The sequence below is a fragment of the Punica granatum genome, chromosome 5, assembly GCF_007655135.1.
Source record: "Punica granatum isolate Tunisia-2019 chromosome 5, ASM765513v2, whole genome shotgun sequence".
NCBI lineage: Eukaryota > Viridiplantae > Streptophyta > Magnoliopsida > Myrtales > Lythraceae > Punica > Punica granatum.
Window position 1 is genome coordinate 2,937,966 of NC_045131.1, and position 22,534 is coordinate 2,960,499.

Genomic DNA, 22,534 nt, shown 5'->3' on the forward strand with positions numbered 1-22,534 from the left:
TGTCATTCTTTTATATTTTTTTAATTCCTTTATTATTGTAAAATCTCAAACTTTCTTAAAGGGCAATTTTATTTTAATTTTAGATTATGAGCTTACATAGGGATGAGTCACCTACCTTGCACATCAGCAAAATCAGGGATGGTGAGTGTCTTATTTCAAAAGGAGAGAACGTCAATATCATTTTGCGAAACCACGAGTGTACGCATGGAATTCACCCAATACATTAACATATCTTTACATATCAAGCAAAGAAATGAAACAGCATAAAAAATTGTCCAAGTTAAATACCATCGAGAATTGAAAATTTTCACAATTTCTTGCATTAAGTAATTTATTACGAAAATTGACTTAGGATGATCATCTATAATTATTGAAATTATAGTTATTTGTGAATTTGTGAACATATTAGATTGAAGCATTTAATACATATTAAATATAAAAATTATATTTTATATATCAACGTTGGTTGATTCAAGCGGTTCGGCGCTTGTTCTGCTTAAATAATGTCTCGGGTTTGAATCCTTGTGAATGCAGAAAATCCACACTATAAAATTTTTACCTCTTAGTGAGCCGACCCGACTTGACTAGATTAGTCGGGCAATTAATTCGATTCAATAAAGTAGAGTTACCATTTTGTGTAAAAGTTAGAGTAATTTTCAATTACAATAAGAGTGAGTTTTATGATTCAATAATAATTTTGCAACTAATTGTCCTATGCATTGCAGAGGCTTAGTTTAATTATATATTTAAATATACACTAATATTATAATGTTAAATATTAATAAGTTATATATATTAATTTTAATATTCTAACATGAACATCAATTTTGTATATCAAATGCAAATTTATTATAATAATATTGAAAATGTCCAATTCAATGCTATTCATGGATTTAATTTCTTAATTTTATATTATTTTTGGTAAAATTTTAAAATTACTTAAATGATTCATTTTTGCTTATTTTTATTAAAAAAGGAATTGTATTTTTGTTAGTAATTCAATATTTTCAAATTATATTATTATATTTTTTTATAATTTCAAAATAGTATTTATCTTATTTATACTTTTTAAATGCATTAATTGAAGAACATTTATTATTCTTCAAGTTAATTTTGCTAATATATAGATAGATAGATAGATAGATATATGTATTGTAGATTACAATTATTAATGATTACATTTATATCTACAATTCGATTCTTCCTTCCCACAACGTCTTTCCATCTTGTGTTGGGTTTTTAATCCGATCACAGGTTGCAGGATTGACATTGCAAAAGTTTGAGTTATTATCAAATTGATTTTTTATCTATTCGATGTCTCTCGGGATGGGATAGAAAAATAAAGCGTAAAAAATAGGAATAAATATCCATATTCATATCCATATATGATACTAATTAAGGTGTAAATGGCAATTAAAATTGTTGCCTTATGTGAGAAAGCTGGGGATTGCCTGGCAGGAATGCAAGTATCATATATTTGGATAATCTCATATATTTACATTGAGAGAATGATCATTCCGATTTTTTAAAAATCTCATAATTCCATAGAAAAAAAATGATCATTTCGATTTTCTTAAGATCTCATAATAATTATATTTAAAAAGTGATCATTTAAGATTTATATTTTTATATTTAACTTCTCAATTGTGACGCGTTAACAAATCGAGATTAGTCTTAAAAAAGGACTCCATGTTTGATAGATTGAAGAAAGTCTTTGCTTTGAATGGATTACCATAAGAAAATATATAATTATTTTTAATTAATCATGGTACACACGTGAAAAAGATTCGTGTTTTTTTTTTTCCTTCTCATAAAGATTGTGATTCGATTTGTTTAATTTCTTTAGCTTTCTTAATACACCCCAAAATTATCGTTTTATTATTTCAACACACGTGCAATGTGGGGCCATGCATGTGCTTTTCTTAGCTTGTTTGGTGAAGAATCAAAACCAGCCTAACCAGTATTCTTTTGTGGAATTAAATAAGGTCCAATTAAATGAAATTGCGTGTGCTATATATTAAAGGGGAAAAAAAGGCAATTGACCTCATTTTTACTTCTTACCCGGAGGAAGGTAAATTATAATCCTCGTCCCCCTCCGCACCACGTAATGACAGGCACTCAAGTGCATCCCGAAGTAAAAAAATTAATTCCGCATTGATGTGGACACGGTCTCTTATCGAGTATGGATGGTTTGATATCTTGAAATATTAGGACAAGAAAATTACAATCCGAGGTCTCTTGTCGAGTATCGATGGTGGATACCTTGAAATATTAGGACAAGAAAATTACTGTCCAAGTCACGATTAATTAAAGAAAATGGTCGTGGATAAGGACAACTTCGGAGCACTTTCCCATGATTTCCAAGTACATTCCACGTCGGTTGGCCCCATCGAGAGAGCAAACCCAACCCTCCTAGTGAGTATACATCACCCTAATATAAGTACTAAATACAGGGCATTGCTTTAGCTCGCGCACTTTGCATAGTCAAACAAGGAATTAAAGCGTCATTGTTTGTGTACGTTTCACTTGGTAGAATAATAAATCTTATCTATTAGGTGACCGGATTACTTCCGTCTTTTCCTCTTTTCTTAAAAACTCAGGTATATAAAGAAATAAATAGAAGAACCATTGAAGAAAAGAGAAAAATCGAATCCCAATTATTCCTACTTTTCTATAGTGCCGTTATCATCGGAAAAAGTGGGATCGGACCATTGAAGGAGGGACAAGGGTGAAAAGGGGGCCCATTTCGTTATGGAAATTTTTTTAATTATCCTACACTTAACTTCACTTATTTTCAATTTAACAACATAATTATTACTTTTTTTTAAATTTTTTAAATCATTCAATTTAATTTTTAATACTAAATTCTCTCGACTATTCATTATTTTTCTCATCATTCAACAATACAATTATTACAAATCAATTAAAATAAAATATCAACTTTATTTAACCTTTAAAATCAAACCCAATCGGATATTCACAGAGAAAGGGATGTGGGATTATTTATGAACGAATCAAGGGGGCATATGCTCTTCGACGACCGGCAGATTTGGCAACAAAGGGATCGATCCCAACCTTTTCCAGAATCGAATTCATAAAAGGGCGCAGAGGAGAGGACAGCTGCTGCAAAACGGCAGAGGGTGTGGTACGAGATCGATCGCCCGCCGGGACAGCCCCACGTGGCGTGTCCTCATTGGCCCAGGGAGCCCGCTGTGGGACTCTTCTTCTTTTCTCTTCCTCTTAATTAAACCGACCGACCAAACCCAACTCCCCAGACCACAGAGGGAGAGGAAGCAAGGGAGAGACGGCTTTTCTTCCTTCCTTCCTTTCCTTCTCGCGGGGGCAGCTGGCTCAGCTTCGTATTTCTTCGAACCCAACAAATCCACTCCTTCGGTTATATATTTGATTCGGGGTTGATTTTGTTTATTCCCTTCTCTTCTCTCATTATCCGATAAGAGAAAAACGAAGAGCTTTCCCTGTCCCTGTCCCTGTCCCTGTTCCTGTTCTTGTTTTCCCCAATTGGGTACTGAGAGATGGAGGCACTGACTGCTAACTCCCACGGTGGTTCCCTAACCGACGCCCCTAACGGCTGCGGTTTTGGTGGACCGCAGAAGCTCATTATCGATACTGATCCTGGGATCGGTGAGTCCTTCTATTTCAGCTCGGGTTCTTCCTTTTCTTTTATGGGCGATAGCTTTACGTTACATTTTCTTCAGAAAGTGAAAGGAACTTGGGCAAAATCGGATCCTTTTTGGCATATCTTAGCAATTTGATTAGATAATTGATGGAATCAAATTATCTAAGCTGAAGTATGGTAGTTGGAGGAAAGCATGTTTGGTCTGAGATGTTGACTTTTCACCATTGTGGCCGAGTTAATGCTTCAGTTTGCAAAATGAGCGCGCGCGCTTTCCAGTTGACAATTTTTGATAGGAGGCTGCTGAGTAGTGATCACTTGTTATTATCGCAGCCGAGCTTCGGGTTCTTGATTTTTCGTAACGGGTCATTGTCTGCTCTGTTAAAAGCTGCTTCTTTTGAGGACTTGTATCCACTATTGCATGTATTCTTTGATTGGATCTTCAATTCTCTCTTCACGTGAAATAATGCATAAAACATTCACCTTTGGTGTTTTGAGAAGATTCTGCCTTGTTATGGTTTGAAATACCATTGTGATTGATGTTGCTTGAGACTCTGATTGATGCATTTTGATTAAACAGATGACACCATGGCGATTTTGATGGCATTCCAGACAACGGAGGTGGAAGTGTTGGGGTTGACGACGATTTTCGGTAATGTAACTACAGAGAATGCCACTTGCAATGCCTTGCTTCTGGTACATACTGCTCCTATCCTGACGGCCTTTGTTGGAGGATGATTTATCTTTTTCTCTGAAATGTAGAACGTTTTGTGATCAATTACTGTTTTCATTATGCAAAAGGATAGTCTGAGATCGCTGGACGTTCAGATTTGCCCGTTGCCGAGGGCAGCCACGAGCCTCTTAAGGTACGTTTTTACTCATTGGAAATGAAATCAATACTATGGATTCTTTATTTCTCTATGAAAATGCATAATGTGCTGTTGAATTAGTGAATACATTCAAGATCCTGTTTATGCCTGCATTACAGGTTTGTATTGACTTTTGTATAATCTTTTACTAATTTGAGCTCATCCCGGAATCTATGGCTGGGATCATCTTTCATGAGAACAAGAAGCAAAGTAAAAGGAACCACAGAAAGCATGGAAATAAGCCTAGTTAGTGTTCTGTATAAACAGTGGATGTGGATGCTCATTTCTCCCACTTCACTTTTCTGTAGACAAATGAATGCTCACTCTCTTTAATTAATCTCTAATGTTATCAAATTGTCAGATTCTATTCGAATCCGTTCTCTCCTCATCAAAATTTCAACTTGACACTCCTTAATATCAACTTCTTACATTCTTCCCCACCCCCTTCCCCCTTTTCTTTTTGCTGCATCTCTCCTTTTCTTTCTAGTCCTTCCCAATTGTCACCTAAATCAATTTTTCTCTTGTTTGCACAGGGAGGAACGCCACGCGTTGCTGACTTTGTTCATGGCAAGGATGGTTTGGGAAACACAGGTTTGCCGCCTCCAAAAACTAAAAGGATAGAGAAAAGTGCGTCTGAGTTCTTGGTAGAAAAGGTTTCCGAATTCCCTGGTGAAGTATCTGTACTTGCTCTTGGACCACTGACAAACTTGGCCCTAGTAAGTGGAGATCTTTCTTTTCCCACCTCGAATCTTACCTTCTTTCGTTTAAAATTTCAGCTGGTGATGGATTTTTCCGTTTCTCAACAGGCAATTAAAAGAGACTCCTCCTTTGCAAGCAAGGTGAAAAAGGTGGTCATTCTTGGTGGGGCATTCTTTGCACTGGGCAATGTGAACCCTGCTGCTGAGGCGAATGTGAGTTCTCTTCTCAAGGAAGCACTTTGTTCTTGACAGAATATAATCAAGTTAATCACTCTGTTCGTTGTTCCTGTTTGCAGATCTTTGGTGATCCTGAGGCAGCAGACGTAGTCTTTACCTCAGGAGCCGATATTGCTGTTGTTGGAATAAACATAACTACACAGATTAAATTAACAGGTGGAGCTTTGGCTTCCGTTTCTGAATTATTTGTGCTGCACTAGTTTATAAAATCCTTCTGATAAATTACCATATCTCCATGCCAGACGAGGACCTTCTCGAGATGAGGCAATCAAAGGGAAAATACGCTCAAGTTCTCGGGGACATGTGTAAGTCATACATGGAGTGGCATGTGAAATCCGACGGTGTCCATGGTAATCGGAGCCTCTCTCATGGTTATCTCCCTATTGAAAATTTGAGGCATGTGCTCATATGAAGCAATTTTTTTTTTTACAGGGATTTTTCCTCACGACCCTGTCAGCTTTGTTGCACTAGTTCGCCCTGATCTTTTCACGTACAGGAGAGGCGTAGTCCGAGTCGAGACACAGGGGATCTGTACGGGCCATACGCTGATGGATCAGGGCCTAAAGAAGTAAGACTCTCGAGCTGACACGCTGCTGAATAATTATCGGGATTGTTATGTCTAGCTTAAGCAGTTTATTTGTTCTCTCTTAATGTTGTTTCCCTTCGTCTTCCATGGATCAGGTGGAATGCTAGCAACCCTTGGTCTGGCTATTCTCCGGTTGCGGTCGCTTGGACAGTTAATGTCGAGGAAGTGAAGGATCACATCAAGAAAGTGTTGATGAAACCATGAAATCATATGTATTCCATTGTCAAAAAATAATGTCAAAAATGCGAAAATGCAGTCACCCTTCATTCAAACTGTTCTGAAAATCCTGCTTATTGTGCTTTAGCGAATGGAAAAACTGTTTCCGTGGTTCCGAGAACAACAGTGTCTAAGTAGATTAAGAGGAAAATTGATAATTGAGTTAAGCTGCCAAAATTTCATCATTCACCGCTAGCATGGGAAATAAATAGTAGCGAACTCCTACATTTGATATGCCCTTCCAAGTTCTGCTGAATTTTACCACATTGAAATTGCTTTAAAGATGATCGATCAGCAAGACCATCGCGCTTTCATTATTTGATCCCGGATGAGCATATATCGAACAATATACAACCGGAGGATCTATAGGTTTGGACTTGGACAGTTGATGTATAAAGGTGGCGCGAATAGACCAAAAACCGTTCGAGTGACATGGGAGAATGGGAATTAGCTTCCAAGTCGACTTACAAGCCCGGTCAAGTGGATTACGTTGTATTCCTTTAAATCGAAGAAAAAAGATCACAATCACATGATGGCTTCATCAAACGACTCGGACAGTAATTTGAGCCACTTTACAAGCAAAAGCTACTGTTGATCGAAATGGTCATCGTGGGCTTTGCTTCCATTCCATGAACTCTTCAAATCACCTGTAAGTGCTTTCAATCTGACCATCAGAGTTAGGCCGTTTCGGCCACAATATTTGGCACATTTACAAGCACGATACGGCAACTTCTCCGCGTGAGCTGCTCTAGTTAAACGAATTGTCAGCTCATGCTATATGATACTCTACCTTTCTATATGAAGAAATTTACATATTATAATATCCACGAATTAGAATCGAATTCAAAATATCTTAATTTCAAATGAAGAAGCGTAACGTACATGCTGTACTCTTTCTTTTTTTTTGAAGTTAAATCGAGTTAGTCAAAGCACTGACCAACAAGAATCGACCTAGTCCATTAAACAAAAGCATTTGCACTTAATAAACCAACCGTGGTTTTTTTCTTTTGCGTTTTTTTTTTTATCCTCCTTGTCGGTCTTAAATGTTTCATGAAAATTTTCTTTTGCCGTTGACAGCTTCCTACCTCACTGAGGGAACCGTTTCAACTCCCGCCTACACTGTACCCACTCCAACTACCTAATCAAATTACATTACTTAGCCAAATGAAATATCCCAAGATCTTCTCCCCTATATAACCACCCGCGGCTACAAAAACCACCTTGAACTTTGCGATCCCCAAAACCGACAACTCGGGATTCAGAAATGGCGGGTGTATCTTCATCGATGATACTGGCCGAGCATGTGTCGTGGTACAGCACCCTGCTCCTGGCCCTGATGCTGGCAATGAACTGCTGCGAGCCAAGTGATGAGGTCTACCAGGACGCTGGACAAGCTGTTTGGCACCGAAGTGGTGGCGAGTTTGCCAACAAGGTACGCCCATGCGACGAGATTTACGTGGTCAGGGAAGGGGAAACTCTCCATACGATCAGCGAGAAGTGCGGGGACCCATACATAGTCGAGGAGAATCCGCATATCCATGACCCGGACGACGTCTTCCCTGGCCTCGTCATCAGGATCAATCCCTTCAAGTACAGTTAGAGCGTTCCATATGATTTTGCTTAATACTTACTTTAGCGAGGTTTTACTTTTTTTTCTCCTTTTCATCTTCTCCTTATTCGAGATATAGGAATTTATGAATTGGGCAGCTGGCTATAAGACGCTGCGAATTGTAGCATAAGCATTGAATTCCATGAATCGCCGATTGAGGACAACGTATATACGATGTACGAACCATAGATCATACGGTTTGTGTTTATCATGTCTCAAGCTCTCCCGGTATATATTGTAACATTTCAAGACCTTGAACACCGGAAATAATAACATCGCGTGATTTTGTTCCATGCGATTATCTTGAAAAGGCGAGAAAAGATCTGATGATCAAATATTCAACAGTAGAAAAATGTCAGTGTGAATACTGTTGTCTAGATTTTCGTGAAGGGATAGTACCTGCAGATATCCATCAACTTTTGCTAATTAATCAATTGGCGCTTAAATCTCTACATTTTTTCGCGGGAAATAAAAAAGATTTTTTTTTAATAATTTAAGAATACTAGATCAATGCCCGTGCTACGCATGGGTTTTATCAAATCCCGTTAATAAGTTATAGGGTTCATTTATTTCATATTCTCCTATTCATAATTTAGTTTCCGCAAAATTTTTGTAACTCTTTTCATAGTAAGAGATTAATCCTTGTGTAATAAATTACGAAAAGAAAATTGTGTGTAATAAATTATGAAAAAGGTACTATTACGTAATCAACTTATTCCTTACTCATAGGAGAATCTGCTTCTGTCGGTTACATCAATAGCAACTGAGTCTGGGATTGTCAAACTCTACCTCGTGTCCGGTTGTTTATAATTTATATGCCTCGCCCTTATAGAAAGTATAGCAACTTCAGCGATGCTTGCTCAAAGTGGCATTCAGATCGACCCTTCCTGCCCTTTCTGCCACAGTGCAACAGAGAGTGTTCTTCATATACTGAGAGATGGCTGCGTTGCTACTCCTTTCTGGGACAATTTCGAGATCTCTAGGAGCGACACTCAATTCTTCTCTACTCCACTGGACATTTGGCTTCAAGAAAACTGCACATCAAAGCAAGTTTCTGCACTCGGGGTCTCCTGGGGCACCATCTTCTGCTTCGCAATTTGAACGCTGTGGAACCCCAAGGAATTTGGCCTAGTGGTTAATGAGCACTCAAGTTTGCTCCGAGACCCGGGTTCGAATCCCCTTGGGGCCATCGGAGCGCCTTTGGCGTGATTACCCGCTCCGTGCGTCGCCGGGGGTTCACGGAGCCTCGGGGATTAGTCGGGCGAAGCCCGGACACCCCGGGTTAGCAAAAAAAAATTTGAACGCTGTGGAAAAACAGAAATTCTTTCGTCTTCAAAAGATCAGCACTTCACAACGATTTACAAAAGCTCACTCTAGAGCGGGTTGCAGAGTTCCATGCTACCATTAAAACCCATTTGAGGGGCAAGACTAAGCAAATTCTTATTGGCTGGACGCCACCACCATCTACATACTTCAAGCTTAACACGGAAGGCTCCAGTAGGGGCAACCCGGGTCAGGCAGGTGGAGGGGGGATTATCAGGGACTCAAATGGAAGCTGGATCTCGGGCTTTTCTATGAACTTAGGACTGATTACTAGCGTAGTCGCTGAGCTGTGTGCTCTCCGACAAGGCCTCATTCTGGCGCTAGAGATGGGCATTGATCGGATTTGTGTGGACATTGATGCACGGTTGGTGTTTGATTGGATTTGGGGTGCGAGTTCTTCTGACAGGCTTTCAAAAAAACTGATTGATGATTGCAGGACGGTAAGCGGGAGGTTCTAGGACATCAAACCTAGCCACATCTTTCGCGAGGCAAACAGTTGTGCGGACTTTCTCGCGAAAAAAGGCGGAGATCAACCTGCGGTGCTTGTTATCTTTAGTCATGTTCCAACTTTGTTTGGTCTATCCTTGTTTAGCGATGCTACTGGGGCCTTGGTACCCCGTGATGTAACAGATCTCGATATATCTGGATGACTACTTGAATGAATTACTTTCCTTTTCTACCAAGAAAAAGAAAAAAGTACTATTATATATATGTTTTTGAAAAAAAGACCTGCACACTTTGGATTGGAGCAAGAGAGAAGTGGAAAGGAAGGAGAGAGAGAGAGAGAGAGAGAGAGAGAGAAAAAGGAAATGGGGTGGGGTAGGGTGGGGTGGAGTAGTTTAGTTATTCTAGTGAATTTACTATAATGTCCTCCGTCAATGACTAGTGTATAATGTGGGCATAATGTGGTCGTTTATGGAATATCAAAATTGAGACGAAAGTTTCTCTTCAGCGTTTATAATAGTAGAGAAAAAAGATATCTATAAAAAATAGTAGAGAAAAAAAAAAGATAATTTGATTGGTTGATGGGTTTGCAGGCCTAATTAACGTTGGGAACTTTGGACGTGGGCGTGGGCGTGGGCGTGGGCTGACAATAGGCATGTTATGGGAAACATCTTTTAGGTTCAATGGGCCAAGAATTTGGGGTGTTAGCATGCCTATCATTTTCTCACATGTTACCATATCGATAATTCTGAGTTATATGTAAATGATATTGCACCCGCGCTACGAGTGCGGTTTAATACAAAATTTTTAATTATTGATTCATTGATTATCTAATTACAGGATTTACCAATTTTAGGGGGAAGGAAGAGAGAGAACTGAGAATTGCGGAAATTGAAGGCGAGTGAGCGGTTAAAGGAAGATGAATTGACAAATTTGTCCCCTACTATGTCTAATCTAATGGCTTCAAATTCTTTTAAAATTATAAGTTGAATGTCATGCTCTAGTAGCATGACATTGCGAGCAGATTATCAAAGAAAAATGTCTGAAATTATCACGAGTTTAGAACAAGAAGTGCGTACATTGTGATTTGTGATTAGCCTCAAAGGCATTGCATTCAGCTATTTGGGTGTAATACCTCAAACTGTTTCACCCCCAAGAGCGAAAAAAGAGTATTGCATCTGGATCTCCTAACTTCTACCTATCCTACATCGACGCTTACAACTAGGACCACCCGGAGAAGGGCAGTGAAAATAGATGATACGGAAGTCGCCTTCGTCTTTTAAGTTGTGCAGCGCCCATTGCAGGGCAGCCTGCTCTCCTCGACGTCACTCTCCAAGGCAACATACACTCCCTCTCGTTGGGCGAGTTGGAGTAGTCGTCCAACAAGTCTGTGTCAGTAAGATCATCTAACAACATCTTGACGCAACTCTCTAAAAGCTGATGATATGTGTATTTCTTGAAAAGATGAAAGGGGGTAGGGAATAGAAGAAATTGAGATGATAACAGAGATAGAGCGAGAAGAGAATTTAGGCGAAGAAGAATGCTCTCATTCATCAATGGTTGCCTCTGTTTCCTCTATTACCCTTGGAGTCAATTTTAACTGTCAACTGACTTCATATTTATTCTTTACAAACTAGCCCCAAATTTATCATTATTTACAAATCAGCCCCTTATTCATTACAGCTGAACGAGCGGAAGGACTACGGCTTGGCAGCAAGGCTGTCAAACTCGCGTAGAACACCAGGAAGGGAAGTACTTTTTTTTTTTTTCTTCTTTTTTTTTTTGGTGGACGGAAGGGGAAATTTTAATTATAGTGGATTATTATTTTTAAATTAAAAAGAGATATTCTTCTAAATCAGAGCAATTTCATTCTTGAATGTATTAACACGAGAATGAATAATTTAACATTGAAGAATGAGTAAATTAAAAATTAATAACAAAGCCCACTATAAAAGATGAGGTGTGGCTCCAGAATGGGCCCTTGAAAAGAGAAGTGGCCTAAGCCGAATCAATAAGGATATCAAATTTCACTCTGTATTTGGTCACCGACAATCCATGCATTATAGACTACACAAAACAATAAACCAGATTAAAACATATGAACTTGCCGGTTTGAAGCGTTCGAGATACACACAGGAAGGGTAATACAAGCAGCAGAAGCCGTGATGATGCCATGAGCCCAAAAGGCCACCATGCTACGTATATTACCCGTTCGCGTCACTTGCGATATATATAAATATATACATATATGTGTGTGTGTGTGTGTGTGTGTTGGTTCGGCTGGTAGGTATGAACTTGTAAGTTCCACTTCCACCATATGCTCTCGTCCCTCTCAGTGGGCGGGGCGGTCGTGGGGCTGTGCGCACTTCTTCATTGGATGAGCTTGGAGACCATCCAAGAGGAGTTGTTGTTGCTGTACAATTTTTCAGTTAGGATTTTGATTGACACGAGTCCAGCCAAGTCCCACTATATTTGTCGGAGAAGGTGCAAAGCTCAACCTCGATCGGTCGATCACTTGATCCCTTGTGCTTCTTTTTTTTTTTTTCTTTTTCTGATAAATAGCCCTTGTGCTTTGTTTTGTGGGCCCTTACTATAAACTTTTAAGTCTTGCACTCAAATGTCCCATTCCATATGCTTCTTCTAATTTCTTCTTCTTTTGTCCTCACCCCTCTGATAAACAATTTCTCCTCTTTGTGCTCTCCTTCATTACTTCTGCCATGGAGAAATCATCATGGAATCCGCTGCTGCTTCCGTCCATATCTCACTTGCTCTCACTCTGGCTCATTCTCTCATCAGGTAAGGTAGCTGCAGCATGCACGCCGCGCGCTTCGTGTAATGGCTCACTCATTCCCTCACCACCAAGCCAACGTTGTTGATTATCCGATCGACTATATTGCAGCACGTGAGGAGGTGATCGTGGCTGGGAAGTCATTGCATCATCACCGCCACCAGGGCCACACTCACAGCCACAGCGTGGCCGCGGTCCGACCGTTGACGTTCTCGAAGCTATTTGTCTTCGGGGACTCCTATGCCGACACCGGGAACACCGGGAAGCAGGGTAGCGCTTGGAAGGTCCCTTATGGGATGACCTTCCCTGGGAAGCCGTCTGGCCGCTACTCCGACGGCCTTGTCTTGACTGATTTCCTCGGTAAGTTACATATTCCGGCATATCAATTACCTTTTGGCCCTATACAGTTTTATAAATTAATTAGAAATGGCTTTAATTAATTAATTTAATTTGTTGCATGGATCATGGGACGTGATCGATTGGATACAATCATGCATACAAAATGCAAATTCTTACTGTGTATCAATGATTCAATCAACTTCCTTGCCATCATTAAAAACATTAATCTGTCATATAGATTAATTAAGGTCCATCAAAACACGTGTAGCATAATCCAAACATGCACCTCTTGCTATAAAGTTGAAGGTGAATGATTAATGTAGCGTAATAATTTCAGCAAAGCTTGACTAGACTAGGACCATCAACAACACATCAATCTTTATGTAGTTATTATGTTAATATATATATATATATATATATATATAAGAACTGGATATATGCCTTTTCTTTATTCTCCTGTTCACTTTGCATTATTATTATTATTATTATTATTATTATTATTATTATTATTATATAATGCATAAACACATTACAATTAATGTTCTTATGTGCCTGTGGGGTTGAGATGATATATATGACTTACTTTTTTCCACCAGATGTTGGATTTCTATTATAGTGGTCGTCGCACTTTTCAGTGTTTTCTCTCTCTTTTTCATCTCTTTGTCGGGTCAACTTTGCCTCATGTTCCCCCCTCAATCCTTACATTCATTCACGCGTGATTTTACTAACCGGATCTGGTTTTTTTTCATAAAATTAATCATAATTCTTCCATTTACTAAAAAAATTACCAAATCAATCAATCAATCTTTCAAATAATTGAATAGCCACGTACGTCTACACAGCAAAGTATCTCGGGCTGAAATCTCCGGTGGCATACCGGTGGAGGAACGTCGTGCCACCCCAATCCTTGAAGTACGGGGTCAACTTTGCTACTGGAGGGACTGGCGTATTCGACACCCTCACAGCGGGACCGAACATGAGCAGGCAGACGGATTTCTTTCAGAAGCTGCTGAGCACATATCGCTCGGAGGAGCTGCAGTCATCCGTGGCCCTTGTTGTCCTCTCTGGCAATGATTACGCGGCTTACTTGGTTAGGAACGGCTCTATCGAGGTCAGTGATTAAATATAACAGATTTTTTATGGATTTAGTATAATAGATTTTAATCCCAATAGCTTGAAATAAATCTTTTAATGTGTATACCACACGTATCACAATTGGATAGTTATTAAAAAACATCAGTATAATTCTATCGAGAAAAGATTCATTCTACCAAAAAAGATATAAAAATACATCCGGTATAAAATTTGGAATAGTATAAATGGTATAAAATCTAGAATATTGCCCTAGATGGTCATTGTCTTGATCATATGGTTTGTCTGTTTGGTGGGCTTGGATTATGTTAGAAACCGACAAAGATTCTCATTAGTTTCTTCGAGTTCATTGATGTAAGGTGATATATCATGTCGATAGGTTAGGTGGGGAGGAGCAATGAGCTTTGGGCCTTTCTAGGAGAGCTTTCTTTGTGTGTGTGTGTGTGTGTATATATATATATATATATTCAGATGGGGTTGGATCCAACCTATAATTCAGCCACTTCTTATTGAAATCCGCTTTCGTAAAATCACTGCCACGTCCTAACAATTGGACAATTTAATATTGACGTAGGACATATTGAAAGCCCAAAAACTGGGATAGGGCTAATGCTAATGGGCCTGTTACTAGCTAATTCGACCTCTATCAATTAACTTCGGGTGGTTGCCTTGATGGAAGAGACCATCTCAATCAGGACACCGCGGGGCTGTATTGAATCGTCGCGGTAATATCTTGAGATCGACTTGCATTGAGTGGAGTCACGGAGAAGTTGCGTACATTACGTTTTCTGTCTACAGTTATATATATGATTGACTTTCAAGTCCAAGAGTATGATTGCCATATAGCTCAATTCATACATGTCCATAGCCCCAAACATGCACATACACACGCCACTGATAGTTCTTTTACCTCTATGTTATGCGTGAAACATTGATTTCGAGTTGGACAGTCTCTCAAGATCAATATTGATCAATTCCAAGCATCGGCAATCATCGATCATTGTGTTCCAATTCCACGCTAATTAATTAAAAGTGCGAAACTGAAGCAGTACAGTTTGAATGTCATTTCAGGTATTGCCGACATTTATAAGCCTTGTGGTGAACCAACTCACTGCAAACGTAAAGCGGATACACGAGCTCGGAGTAAGGAGGATAGTGGTGTCGGCCTTGGCACCACTGGGATGTCTTCCGGCCATCACTATCAATTCCTCGTACCGGCAATGCAACGGAACCTTCAATGCCTTCGTGACTTTCCACAACCAGCTGTTACAGCGAGCCATGGCCAAGCTGAATCGCCAAGGAGTGAACGACAAGCCCCCGGCTACCTCCAGTTTCATCCTCTTTGATCTTTACCGCTCCTTCTCCTCGGTGCTCAATCCCAAAGGTATATTCATCTCTCGATAACTTGCAACTATGCATGCGATCGACATTTGTATATATGTCTTATACATGTAATATATTAGTCAACCGTATGCTGATGTCTTTTTTCTCTTTAGGAAATTCGACATTTCAGAACCCGCTAAAGCCATGTTGCGTCGGCACAGGTACAGGGTACAGCTGCGGGAGCCTAGATAGTAAAACAGGGGAGAAGAAGTACAGTGTCTGCTCAAATCCTGAGCGTGCCTTCTTCTGGGACATGGTCCATCCTACACAAGAGGGATGGAGGGCTGTATTCTCCCAATTGATGAACACACTTCAACAACTCTTTAAGGACATATGAATCATTAATCAGCTAGCATCAATTCATGTTTGCTCGGATTAATGTAATAACAACAACTTACTCCTCTTTGCTTCTATGTCTCCATTCTTTCCATTCTCTGGCCGTTCAGTCAAACATTATCGTCGAAGTATTTGCAGAAATCGACCTGATATATCATGGAACAGTACATAAATTAATCAAGGGTTATTTTCTTTTTAAAAAAAATTCTCTTTCATAAATGTAGCCAAAAAATGAAAGTGGTTAATTAAAATCACGTACTTTCAAAATTATCTCTTGTTTATAGCCCACTTATAACTTCCGTTAACTTTTTCTTTAAAATGTAAATTTTAATTTATAAAACAAATAAAAATTGAATATTAAAAATTTTGAAAAAAAATTAAGATGCTTAAAGAGGAGTTAGGGAGAGTGATCGAGGGTCCTCCCCAGCTTCGAGATTTGGTAATCCAATCTAAGATACGTGGGAAGGATAAAATTTTGGTTGTGTCATTCCTAAAGTCACCAAGTAAAATTGTGACGTCCTCAACATTGCGACCCCATAGGCCTTTCTTTGCTCCTTTTGTAATTATATATATATATATTAAATGATATTATTTTTTCAAGGAATAAGTGAAAAAAATATGGAAAATAGAAAATTTAACCGAAAAAAACACAAAATGTAATGAAAAATTCAATTGGCTATAAACAAATCAATTTTGAAAACACATAATTTAGCTCTATCTGTTTTCGTTTCCTGCTATTTATTAAACATAGTAAGTATTTTCTTTTGGTGGATATAAAGTATAGTTTTTTATTAACCCATTAATCTCAACCAAAATATTAACCCATTAATTTTGTTCTTTACCCTTCCCATGTGCACCTTGTCAAATTAACAGGAATAAATTATATAATATATAATTGCCCGTAATTAATCATAATTAAATTCGCAGTGATTTTAACAGTAAAAATGCAAGTCCAAAAGTTTTCCTCCCGAGACCATCATTAGTGGGAATAGGAGATTAGGAATAGGATGCTAGTGCTGGACGAGAAGTCCTGTGGGTAATTGTACACCACTTTAGTAAAATAAAACAAGTAGAAAAAAGAAAGGTTAATTATGATGCCTTCCTGCCTGTGCGTTTCTATTCATGGGTCGCATGAACGGTTGTGAATCTTTTCATGCTTTTCAAATATGTAAATTTTCGACGAAAATAGGGAAAATTCTATGACAATCACCAAAAATAACAGTATGATGCTTTCAAGTATTTTACTAAAAAAGTGCTCCGTTTGGATTCAAAGTAAAATTTTAAAATTTGACTTTAACTTAATTCTACCCATAATAAAACAAAATAACTCATACAAAGTCAAATGGTGGGCCCCATTTATACTACTATTTTTCAAAATCAAAATCACATAATTCATACAAAGTCAAATGGTGGACCACGTACATAACCATCTATACTACTGTTTTTCAAAATCAAAATCTGATTTTAAAATGTTATAAACCAAACGCAACATGAAATTCAGGTAAAATTATCCAAAAGTCTATGTAAATTAACAATAAAAGAAAAAAATCTTCAAAATTCGTATAATTTACTGAAACTTTTAATAATTTACACCAATTAATTTTTCAATGTACGTGTAACATACTCGAAAAGATGTATAATTTACTTAATATTGAATTACTTCACTATAACGTTGTGTAATTTATTTGCATGCACAATACAATTATTTTTAGAGTGATTGCACGATAAACCTTTTCATAAAAATAAGGCATATAATATTGTTCTCCTATCTGATCACATATATGTATACATATATATATATTCTTCTCATGTCTATTTATTTCATTCTTGAAAATTTAGAAAAAACAAGCTCATTAGCTTTTCTTATAAAAAAAAAATTGCAAAACAAGCTGACACTCAAGCGAAAATTATTAATCTCAAACAATAAATAAAAAAATACCTCATAATTAAAAAGAAAAAAAGAAGAAGAAAGAAATGAAAACCTATATTTATCCATTTTCCTTGCTTTATTTCTTTGTAAACAAGAGGTGTTCGAATTTTGTCTGAATAATTTTCATGGTCTACATGAATTCTAGATAATTTAGTCTAGTCACATATGTCATGCAAGTAACCCTATAATAGGGAATATTCTCCTTACTTTCATTCACAGTGAAAAATATTGGCCGATTAACAGTTGGGCGGTCTGAACTATTAAGTATTGCAAAAATTCTTATTCCAAATGTTGTAGTCTTGTGACCTAGTTAAAATATCATGTAAATATATTCCATTCCGTGATTACATGAATCAAGATAACGCAATGTTCTGAATGGATTTCAATCACGAGGTCAAAGCCCGGAAGAATATATAATAAAAAATAAAAACGCGTGAATCAGGATGTCATCATATATCATAGGACAAGAATTAATCTATTTATTTGTTTTAGTCAAAAAAATGTAAAAAATTGATATGGCCAAACCATGAACATGCTTACCAATAGCAAATTGTATATCTATTTTCTCATTGACTTAATATCCTCATCTCTCTCGATCTCTTTCTGCGTTTTATTTTAATTTAAATTAAATCCCAATTATCTTATGCCTCTTACCCACTTCGTGTAGTCCACTAGCCCTTCACTTACCACAACGTTAACCCTTCGTGGAAACAAAAATCTCTATGATATAATGATTATAATCCCCCATTTCTGACACGTGATCAAATATGAGAACGTACAGTATAAATTTTTTCTTCATAACCATATATTATTATTATTTTGGGTACAATTACCATTTTAAAATTTTGAATGAGATTATATTAGATTTTCGCTGAGTCTATATAAAATTGGACCAATTCTTCAATTCAAAATTCAAACTGCTAAGTAGTGAAATTCGACTCCGATATATAACCATGAATCTCTCCCAATTTGGCTGGTGTGGAATGTGAAGAATGGATTTTGCTTTTAAAAAAATTATGAGATATTTCTCAAGATATTAGCCGTGATTAATCCCAATGAAGCGACTTCAGTGCAAGCTGGACATGCACACTAGCATGTTAATTTCAGTACCTTGAGGTCTCAAAATTCGATTTCCTACCATTTTTAAGGTCCATGCATATGTCTCCCTTATATATACAATAAATTATTTATTATCTATTTATATTTATGATTTTGCACTGGCTGCTATTCTCATCAGTTGACCTTCCCACCACGTTGATCATTATCAGGTTTGCAACATATTAATTAGCTGAATTATTTTTGGAGCAATGATGCCGAACAAGATTCAATAATAACAAATGCCTTGTCCTAGAATAATTAATAATATATTATGGGACGAAAATGGCCGGAAATCGTCCTCTAGCCTGGGGTACTGTCTATTTAATTAAAATTTTACCACATATCAAAGAGAGTGTAACGCAATTATACATGTCATCGCTTGATGACCAATAGGCATGAGGTTCGATACTTAGATACAACTACATTTGCCTCTTTATTAGATATTTAACATTTTTATTTAATTGTACTAGACCTATGATCTCCTTTGTAATCGAAAAAAAAAATTATATCTACATTTTCATTTTTTTAAGAACATATTCATTTGTTTTAGGTGGGGGACCATTTGTCAAATTAGTCAGTTTAGTAATTGATTATAGTTAAAAGAGGACAAAACTTTTGTGGGATAAGTTCGTCCGTCCCCATCAATTTGGAGATTATGACATCGCAGAGTTTATTAAGTCTATATGTAGAACGATTTTAGCTAGTTATAATAGTCCGAGCTTTACATTGGTCTGTAAGTACATCATGACGTTATTTAGAGGTCCTATATATAGTCTCTGCACGAAATATTTTTATCTAAAAGATTGATGCGGTCCTAAATATAGTATTTGCGCGAAATATTTTTATCTAAAAGATTGATGTCACAAGTTAATAAATTATATATAGTATCAAAGTCAAACCAACTTAAGATCAGTGGTACGTAATGAGATTGAGGCAGAACAAAAATTCTTACATGTACAAGCTGGTAGCCTACTTGTTACAAATTAACAACAATCTGCTTTCTATATATATATATAGATATATATATATATTCTGGTACATATGTACAAAAGGTTACCCGTATTACGCACAGTTTGTCATAAAAAAAATTTCTCTTGTTCTTTTAATTTTCTAAAAAGTTTTTTTTTTATAATTTTGTGATATGCATAAATTTTTTTGTTGTGATTAGAAAGGATTTTCATTTATTAAAGTATTAATTCTTTTTCAGGTGAAAATATTAATAAATTTAATTCGTGAAAAAAGAAAAAAATCGTGAAATGTGAAAGAGAATACGGGTAAGAAATTCGAAGGGGAGGAGAGAGAGGGAGAGTAGAGAGAAGATTTAGGAGGACTAAGAAAAAAGTGGTGATTAGAAAATATAAGTGAATTTGTAATTAATCTTTAATCACACCAAATATCATGAACTTGCACCGTTTTCCCGAATATAATATAAACTCTCAAATTTCCCAAATATAGTAGGACGTTACCCCTGTCAGACTAAAAATGTCATCCGTCAGACCAAAAAGTCACCCATTAATAATTCTATTACTGTTCATAACGTGGCAATAAACGGCAGCCAATGTGATCTAATGATTTTTAAACTCCATTAGAACAACGATAAGTGATCCTCTTCACCCAGTCGATTTTTCAAGAAAACCCATACTTTTTCTTTTTTGAAATTTTGACCCAAATTTTTTTTGAAAAAATGTCCGGGAGGGGGGGCGCGGGGGAAGAATGGGTAGGGACCCAAACCGGCTACTCCACCTGCCCTCGAATCCTCCGACGAGGTGGCCCGACTCCCCAGCCGAGTCAGGACCCCCTCCCATCTTCCCCTATTTTTTTTTTATGGAAAAATGGGGAAAGAGGGGAGGGGCGGCCTCGACCTCGCTGGGAGCTCCCACGTCGGCCTCGACCCTCTGGCGAGGTGGCCCGAGTCCAACCACCTCACCCGAGAGGTCAAGGGCCGGCAGGGGAGCCCCCAAACGGGTCGGGGCCCCCTCCCCTACTTTCTGATAGAAAAACAGGGGAAGAGGTGAGGGGGGCCTCGACTCGGCCTGGGGCTCCCCCGTTGGTTTTGGACCCATCGAGCGAGATAGCCACCTCTCATTTGAGGGCCGGCGGGGGAGCCCCCAGCAGGGTTGGGGCCCCCTCCCCTCTTCCCCTATTATTATTATTATTATAAATATATATATATATATAAAAACAGGGGAAGGGGGCCCTGACCCCACTAGGGGCTCCCCTGTCGAGGCTCAACCCTTCCAGCGAGACAGTCACCTCGCCCCGAGGGGTCAAGGTCGGCGGAAGAGCCCCCAGTCAGGTCGGGCCCCCCCTCCCCTCTTTCCCCTTTTTTCTATCAGAAAACATGGGAAGAGGGGAAAGGGGCCCCAACCCGACCTGGGCCTCCCTCGCCGACCCTCGATCCCTTTAGCGAGGTGGCCAAACTCAGGCCACCTTGCCTAGGGGGTCAAGGGCCAGGGGGGAGCTCTCAGCCGAGGTCGGGCCCTTACTCACTCCAAAAAAGTTTTGGACCAAAATTTCAAAAATGAAAAAGTATGGATTTTTTTAAAAAAATCGACTGGGTGAAAGAATGTCACTTATCGTTGTTATATTAGAGTTTAAAAATTATTAGGCCGCGTTGACTGCCGTTTATTGTCACGTTACGAAATTATTGACGAGTGACATTTTTTATCTGACGGGAGTAACGTCTCGCTATATTTGGAAAAACGGTGCAAGTTCATGATATTTGGTGTAATTAACCATCTTTTCTTTTAGTAGTTCTTGTTTTATTTGTCTTGGAAAAATTACACCATAAAAGCCTTCTCCAGTGGAAGTAATATAAATATATGCTGTAGCACGCGGTTGTTGACAGACATTTGTGTAGTGTACATTCTACATTAAAAAAATGCCATTATTAGTTTCTTTTTCTTTTTAAAATTTTTTATATGTTTTGGGCCAAAAAGAAGATATATTTTTAGTGCGTTGAAGTCCAATGAGCTGCGACTCATCTAATTCGAGCCAAGTTGTCGGCCTACTATGAGATAAAACTCTCTCACCGTGAATTTTTTCCATTCATAATACTCAAATCCGATATTTTGTTTAATGAAAACAAATAACTAACTCATGTCGGTAAAAATTCCTTTTAATTGTTTTTTTATTTTTCTTCTAGCAGTCCGAGGAGGATCAACAATGGCCCGTAACTGAAGAATTAGTTACTTTAATCTGTGGCCGTCACTCCATAGAAAGATTAATTAATTGCGACATAACGCTTTTGCTAATTTGTGCTCATCATGTTTCACAACTTGATTGTACCCGTCATATACATCGCCCTCTCTGTTTGAATAGTTAAGTGGTGGTGCTTGAACGTCCAACTTCCAAGCATCTCGACTAATCCTCGTCTTTGCAATTATCAGAGGCGGATCATCTACGTTCTAACTAAGGGAAATCGCATAGGCAAAACCATTCTGCTTCTAGAGGATTTGAATATAGGTATTTATATTATTATTTCTCTCAGAAAAGAAATAAATTTTGTCAGGGAAAGGGCACATCAATTTAAGATGTAATTAATCCGTCACTGCATTTTCCCATGGAAAATCCGATTGACCACAATTCGGTACTCAAGCCTCCCCAGAAAAATTACACGTATATGCGTATATACAAATATGCGTGTTGTGGTGAAAAGATACCAGGTATATATGTAGTCGATGCCAAAAGGAATCTTAATCTCCTTTAGCCCCTTGTCGTCCTGTGGCTTCAATTTCTATGTAATATTATTTATATATTAGAAGAAATTAGGAAATATATATACATATAGCTCATGATACATCACATGAGGAGATGGAATCCTCAGATTAGATTAATACCGAACAACGATGTTGCTGGTGCGGATGTTGCGTGGAAATAGGTTATTCTTTATGCGAAATTGGCATTATATGTAAGAGAATATATATGTATATAGGATGAAATGAACTATATA

The 22,534-nt window shown here is 37.9% G+C and overlaps 3 protein-coding genes across 4 annotated transcripts; all 3 read left to right on the top strand.

Annotated features, from left to right (window-relative positions):
* Positions 1-3,110: 3,110 nt before the first annotated feature.
* On the top strand, positions 3,111-6,407 carry LOC116208168 (uridine nucleosidase 1). Its single transcript, XM_031541437.1, has 9 exons — positions 3,111-3,642; positions 4,215-4,330; positions 4,441-4,500; positions 5,037-5,219; positions 5,310-5,414; positions 5,498-5,594; positions 5,681-5,788; positions 5,871-6,006; positions 6,120-6,407. The coding sequence occupies exons 1-9, from the start codon at positions 3,534-3,536 to the stop codon at positions 6,226-6,228; spliced, it is 1,023 nt and encodes a 340-aa protein (XP_031397297.1). The 5' UTR covers positions 3,111-3,533; the 3' UTR covers positions 6,229-6,407.
* Positions 6,408-7,424: 1,017 nt separating this feature from the next.
* Positions 7,425-8,142, top strand: LOC116208169. The gene has a single exon (XM_031541438.1). It carries the CDS (start codon positions 7,505-7,507, stop codon positions 7,838-7,840), a length of 336 nt encoding a protein of 111 aa, XP_031397298.1. The 5' UTR covers positions 7,425-7,504; the 3' UTR covers positions 7,841-8,142.
* A 4,099-nt stretch (positions 8,143-12,241) lies between these two features.
* Positions 12,242-15,631, top strand: LOC116208167 (GDSL esterase/lipase At5g03610). 2 transcript variants are annotated; one of them, XM_031541435.1, is made up of 5 exons: positions 12,242-12,412; positions 12,516-12,764; positions 13,586-13,854; positions 14,907-15,219; positions 15,332-15,631. In XM_031541435.1, the coding sequence occupies exons 1-5, from the start codon at positions 12,334-12,336 to the stop codon at positions 15,553-15,555; spliced, it is 1,134 nt and encodes a 377-aa protein (XP_031397295.1). In that variant the 5' UTR covers positions 12,242-12,333; the 3' UTR covers positions 15,556-15,631. The 2 variants fall into 2 exon arrangements, with proteins under 2 accessions (XP_031397295.1, XP_031397296.1); XM_031541436.1 differs by having other exon boundaries at positions 15,380-15,631.
* Positions 15,632-22,534: the final 6,903 nt, after the last annotated feature.

Excerpts from the sequence above, each read along its gene's own strand:
- LOC116208167 (XM_031541435.1), top strand. The coding sequence starts at position 12,334 with ATGGAGAAATCATCATGGAATCCGCTGCTGCTTCCGTCCATATCTCAC. Across the intron at positions 13,855-14,906 it reads TTAGGAACGGCTCTATCGAG|GTATTGCCGACATTTATAAG; the intron begins GTCAGTGATTAA and ends ATGTCATTTCAG. Across the intron at positions 15,220-15,331 it reads CTCGGTGCTCAATCCCAAAG|GAAATTCGACATTTCAGAAC; the intron begins GTATATTCATCT and ends TTTTCTCTTTAG.
- LOC116208168 (XM_031541437.1), top strand. The coding sequence starts at position 3,534 with ATGGAGGCACTGACTGCTAACTCCCACGGTGGTTCCCTAACCGACGCC. Across the intron at positions 3,643-4,214 it reads CGATACTGATCCTGGGATCG|ATGACACCATGGCGATTTTG; the intron begins GTGAGTCCTTCT and ends TTGATTAAACAG. Across the intron at positions 5,595-5,680 it reads TACACAGATTAAATTAACAG|ACGAGGACCTTCTCGAGATG; the intron begins GTGGAGCTTTGG and ends TCTCCATGCCAG.
- LOC116208169 (XM_031541438.1), top strand. The coding sequence starts at position 7,505 with ATGGCGGGTGTATCTTCATCGATGATACTGGCCGAGCATGTGTCGTGG.